At 36.5% G+C, this 6,580-nt stretch overlaps 1 protein-coding gene across 2 annotated transcripts in view; it reads left to right on the plus strand.

Annotated features, from left to right (window-relative positions):
* Positions 1-389: 389 nt before the first annotated feature.
* LOC106873729 (calmodulin-beta) overlaps positions 390-6,580 on the plus strand; it is a 35,433-nt gene continuing 29,242 nt past the window's right edge. The window contains exon 1 of one of the 2 annotated variants that reach the window (XM_014921212.2): positions 390-2,038. In XM_014921212.2, the coding sequence (XP_014776698.1) occupies positions 1,864-2,038 (175 nt within the window). In that variant the 5' untranslated portion in view covers positions 390-1,863. The remainder of the gene's footprint in view (positions 2,039-6,580) is intronic. The other variant, XM_014921213.2, reaches the window with a different exon arrangement.

Genomic DNA, 6,580 nt, shown 5'->3' on the forward strand with positions numbered 1-6,580 from the left:
TGGAGCGACGCCTTTAGTCGAACAAATCGACCCCGGGACTTATTCTTTGTAAGCCCAGAACTTATTCTATCGGTCTTTTTTTGCCGGACCGCTAGCTTACGGGAATGTAAACACTAACGACGGTGGGAGGACAAACATAGACACACAAATACATATATATTTATATATATATATATACGAAGAGCTTCCTTTAGTTTCCGTCTACCAAATCCATTATTTTACTGCATGCTAGAAATAGCAGCAAAATGCCCTCACCAATCCTATCCAGCCTGCGTCTACCGTCTGCAAAAAGAAAGGACACATTAGACTAGTGGTTCTCATCCAAGGTTTATATAGCCCTTAGGGATCCATATAAGATTTTGTTGTTAAAAATTCATCTGCAACAAATTGGTTATATTTCAACGATAGACACAATATTTTAATAATTATTTTTTTATACAATTCCTAATAATGTTTGATTCTAAAAATATAATAATGGGGTTTCTTTAAACATCAGATGGCTAATAAGGTCCATCCGGGTAAAATAGTAGTGAAAGGGGTCTATAAGCAAGAAATGGTTGAGAAACGCTGCTTCAGACAGAAAACGTAATACACACACACACACACATACATACATACATACATACATACATACATACATACATACATACGTACGTACGTACATACATACACGCACACATACATACATACACACACCACACACACATACAGACACACACACACTCGCACACACATAAAAGGGATGGTCGCGACTGAAATGTCTTTGACCATGAGACAGCTCATTCAGGACCGACCTGGGGCTAAACTAACAACAGTAATATTATTACCAATGCAAATTTAAACGAGACGATTAATCCAAGTAAAAGCTACCGGCTCTTTCTTCTTCAATCTCACGACATACATACAGACAGACGGACGGACAGAAGACAGACTAAAGGATAAACCAAGATGGCTTCTCACTTAACATTTACAATGACAGACGACCGTTGACAAATGCTTTGGATAACGACAACTTCCAGATTCCATAAGAAGAACTGGAGAAAAATTACCGAATTCTATAAATGGAATCACTTGATGTTGAAATGAAATTTGTATTCCCTCGCAAAACTTCGGTACAGATCTCTCTCAGAGATTTTTTTTTCCTGCAAATAGATGTACGTTTGTTGTTTTTACTTTTTAATGAAATCTAAAAATACAAACTTAAACAGAGAATAGCTTACATAAATATATCTATGAGTTGGGATGTACATAAATATACATTAAGACTTAAACTTAATAAACAGCGCACACATACACCACACAAACACACGTACATACACTACACACACACACGAACAGAGTTACCTGTTTACCTTTAGTTTCCTCTCTGTCTACTTCTCTCTTTCTCTTTCTCTCTGGATACAGAGAGGGGGGGGAAGAGAGAGACAAATAGATAGCTATGTATTAAATTTACAACTCCATCAATATACACATCTATAAATAAAAGCGCCGCATATACATACACACAAGGCACAACCACACACAGTTTCCTTTTCTGTATGGAAGCCATTGTTGTGAGGTTTCACTGAAGAGTGGAAGAGAAAGAGATAAGAGCGAGCGAGAGAGAGAGAGAGAGAGAGAGAGACAGAGAGAGAGAGAGAAAGAGAAGGAGAGAGAGAAAGAAAGAAAGAATTAAAGAAAATAGAAAGAAGCTCTGTGAAGGACAGACAGACAAACAGACGGGCAGACGTATTTGAGTGGTAGACTGACAGACAGACAGAAAGCTAGTAAGACTTAAAGACCTGTGTGAAACAGAATAGCCGTCTGATTGGCTGTCGGAGTTAACTAGTTGCTGGTGCCTTACATACGGACATTACAACAGCCATGAGTCTACAAGATTGTTTCTCCATTGCAGAGTTTAAGGAAGCTTTCTCCTTATTCGACAAAGATGGCGACGGTACAATCACCACGTCAGAGCTGGGCATCGTCATGCGTTCGCTAGGACAAAACCCAACAGAAGCCGAATTGCAGGACATGATAAACGAAGTGGACGCTGATGGTAAGTTGTCTTTCATGCTTCTCTATCTCCCCCCTCTCTCTCTCTCCCTCTCTCTCTCTCTCTCTCTCTCTATCTCTCTATCTCTCTCCCTCTATCTCTCTCTCTCTCTCTTTCTCTCTCTCTCTCTCTCTGGATTTTGATATTATTTGGTTATCAAATTTCTTCATTTACTTTCTCTTTACACACCACCAAACCGATGTATACATATACATACATTCACGCTTGTATACATACATATATACATACATGCATATATATATGCGTGTACATGTATGTATGTATGCTTGTAGACATGACTACATGTATATTACTAAAGCATATATGTGTACACAAATATTTATTCAGCTGTTGGTTACTGTGAGTATGGGTGCATTTATAAAAGTATACAGATTAAAATGTGTGCGAGTGTGCGTGTGTGTGTGAATGTGTGTGTATTCATGCGCGTGTGCGTGCATGTGTGTATGTTTTTTGTACATGTATGTGTGTGTGTGTATATATATATATATATATATATATATATATATATGTATGTATATATATATTGGGATTGTACGTGTCTGACAAATGATTTGATCTGAGGTTGTGTTGGAACTAAACCAATTACAGAATGTAAGACAGAAAAATTAAAACTATTAAAGTTATCAAGAGTCAACAACTATTGAAAAGGTTGCAAGACGCAACGAAAATTTTAGAAAAATAAATAAGTAAATGAATGGAAATTTCACCGGTGAGTGTGTTAAATTATAAGGTACTAAAAGAGAATGACTCTCCCCAGATACTAAAAGAGAATGACTCTCCCCAGAATATTAACGTTAGTTAACTATTTATTATTCAGAGAAGTCAAAAAGTGGTCGAGTGGTCGAGTGGTTGGCACACCAGACAAAATATTTACCGGCGTTACTTCTGCGTTTAAAGTTCGGAGTTCAGATTACAACGATTGAGACTTTGGCTTACATATTTTCGGGGATCGAAAAATAAGTAACGGTCGAGTACTGGACGGATTTCGATGAAATCGACTGAAATTTCAGGTCTTCTGCTTTCATATAAGAAAAAGGGTTATGTAAAAAAGCGTTAACATTTTTGTGTGTTTTTGAATGGCTTAAAAGTTCTTTCCACCATGTAATTCATACATACATATACTCTTTTACTCTTTTACTTGTTTCAGTCTTTTGACTGTGGCCATGCTGGAGCACCGCCTTTAGTCGAGCAAATCGACCCCAGGACTTATTCTTTGGAAGCCTAGTACTTATTCTATCGGTCTCTTTTGCCGAACCGTTAAGTTACGGGGACGTAAACACACCAGCAACGGTTGTCAAGCGATGTTGGGGGGACAAACACAGACATACAAACACATACACACATACATATATATATACATATATACGACAGGCTTCTTTCAGTTTCCGTCTACCAAATCCACTCACAAGGCTTTGATCGGCCCGAGGCTATAGTAGAAGACACTTGCCCAAGATGCCACGCAGTGGGACTGAACCCGGGACCATGTGGTTCGTAAGCAAGCTACTTACCACACAGCCACTCCTACGCCTATATATATATATATACATATGTATATATATATATTGTAGATAGGGTTACGATACAAGCTGTGTCCTCTTAAAGCTCATTTGCTTATTCCAGTACTCCAAAATTGTGTGTAGATGTTATAATTGTGTAAGGTATGCATATGAGAGTTGGAAAATCCTGGAATATATATTTTGCTATTATTACATGTCAAAACTGGAGATTAGCAAAAAGTTTCTGATATTATTTCGTCACCATTACACGTGTTTCATTTGCTGATAGGAGTTACGAAATTATACTTGTAGGAGAAACATGTATATCTCGTACCTGTACAATTTTGCAGCTCTTATTAGCAAATGAAATACGTGTAATGGCGAATAATACCAAACATCGATAAAATAAGTACCAGTTACGCAATGGGGTCGATGTAATCGATTAGTCCCCTTCCATCAAATTTCAGGCCTTGTGTCTGTAGTAGAAAGGATTATTATTATGATTGTTGTTGTTGTTGTTATTATTATTATTATTATTATTATTATTATTATTATTATTATTATTATTATTATTAAGGCGGCGAGCTGGCAGAATCGTAAGCACCAAAGTCGAAATGCTTAGCGGTATTTCGTCTGTCTTCACGTTCTCGGCGGAATTTGAACCCAGAACGTAGCAACAGGCGAAATACCGCTAAGCATTTCGTCCAGCGAAATGTAAGTCATTCTATATAGAATGTAATTCATTCTATATAAGAAATGAAACCCCGAGATTTAAACCACTTTGATGAGCGCCATGCATGAAACTCTCACCCCTTAAGCTACATTTGTAACTGTCTGCTGATTAAGAAAATAAAACTTATACATATATATATATATTTATGCACACACATACACACGTGTGTATATATATACATAGTGTAATTTATTTACATATATATATATATATATATATATATATATATGTGTGTGTGTGTGTGTGTGTGTGTGTGTGTGTGTGTGTGTGTGTGAGTGCGTTTTTACGTATGTAATAGATACATACATACGCATAAAAGGTATAAAAGTATATATTGTATGTTCTTATTTCTTTGGTTTTTGTTATTGTTGCTGTTTGTTTATGTTGTTGTTATCTGTCTCACATTTTTCTCTATCATCCAATCATTTACTCTTTCACCATCGGCAAAACATTCGTTAGATAAAAAAAAAAAAACAACAGCAGCAACAACAACGTCAACAATCTCAATGATAATATTAACATCAACAACAACACCAGAAACAGCAGTAACAGATGCAATTACATTAGTAACAATGATAAGTGCAACTACAACTCTAGCAGCACCAATACCACCACCACCACCGCTTACTATTAACAACGACATCATCAGTGATAACAGCAACAACAATAACATAATCAACAAAAACAACAACAATAACAGGAAAACAGCAGAAACAACAATAACAATAACAACAACAACAACAACAGCAACGGCATCGACAACAACTACAGCAATACCAACAACAGCTACAACATCAGTAAACAAACAACGTTAATAAGAGCACCGCCACCACCACAACAACAACGAGTACAATAGCAGAAGCACCACCACCACCACCAACAACAACAACAAAAACAACAACGGCAGCAACATCATCATCAACAAATGCGGCAGCCAGTTATTAGCAACAATTAGATTTTTACCAAGTTTAAAATGATTGAGCGAAAAAGAAGAAAACTAGATTTGTTTTCTTCACATTTCTAAACAGTCTTAAGTTATTTTCTTTTAACTCTCTTCTTTCCTTCCTACCTCTCATTCTCTCTTTCCTTCTTCTCTTTTATTCCTTCCTTCTTTCTTTCTCTCCACTAAAGATGTTAAGAAAAATATTTTCTCTTTCCAGTTTTTTATTTAGTTTTCAAAACCCAAAAATTCTTCGTCCGTTTTTGCGTCTTTTTTTTCCGTTTTTTTTTCTCTTCTTAATTTTCTTTTAATTTTCTTTTAATGGCTAACACAGAGAAGGAAGGGTAGCACCCGGGATAACACCCCTCACCTCATCTTCACTTTTCTTCTTCTTCTTTTTCTTCTTCTTCTTCTTCTTTCTTTCTTTTTTTTTCCGATTACATTTTCTCATTGGCCGACAAAATACAAAGGAAGTCAGTATTAACACATATCTCTACTGTATTGAGAACTAAACAGCTAACTAGAAACGAAACTGCAGTGAGGAGAATAAAAAACAAAACAACAACAACAATAATAATAATAATAATAATAATAATAATAATAATAATAATAATAATGGTTTCAAATGCTGGTACAAGGGCAACGGTAGTGGGGGAGGGGAGGCTAAGTGGATCATATCGACCCCCACTGTTCGACTGGTACTTTTTTATCTGACTCAGAAAGGACGAAAGACAAAGTGACCTCGATGGAATTTGAAGTCAGACAGTAAATACGGACGAAATGTCGCTAAACATTTAGTCCGGCATGCTAACGATTCTGCCAGTTCGCCGCCTTTGCAATGATAATAAAAATAGTAGTAGTAGTAGTAGTAGTAGTAGTAGTAGTAGTAGTAATGACGATGCTGTTGATCCTTTGTACTAAAGGCTCAAGACCCGAAGAAATTTGGTGAGAGGGGGACTAGTCAATTACATCGACCCCCAGTATTTCACTGCTACTTAATTTATCGACCCCACTAAAGGATGAAAAGCAAAAGCGACCTCGGCGAAATTTGAACTTAGAACGTAAAGACGGACGATATGCCGCTAAGCATCTTGTCGGGCGCGTGCTAACGTTTCTATCAGCTCGCCGCCTTTATAATAATAATAATAATAATAATAATAATATTAATAATAATAATAGTAATAATAATAATGATGATGATGATTTGTTATTGCTCAATGCCTCCTGTTATTTTCATTTCGCTGTTAAACACAGCAGAAGGCGGACCTGTTTAGCTCTTATTTCTGTTGAAGCATACCAAAAGCCTTCACTGCCGTCCTTGCCGAGGCTAGCGATGAATAAACATAAACATATAT

This window comes from Octopus bimaculoides, chromosome 23 (genome assembly GCF_001194135.2).
Source record: "Octopus bimaculoides isolate UCB-OBI-ISO-001 chromosome 23, ASM119413v2, whole genome shotgun sequence".
NCBI lineage: Eukaryota > Metazoa > Mollusca > Cephalopoda > Octopoda > Octopodidae > Octopus > Octopus bimaculoides.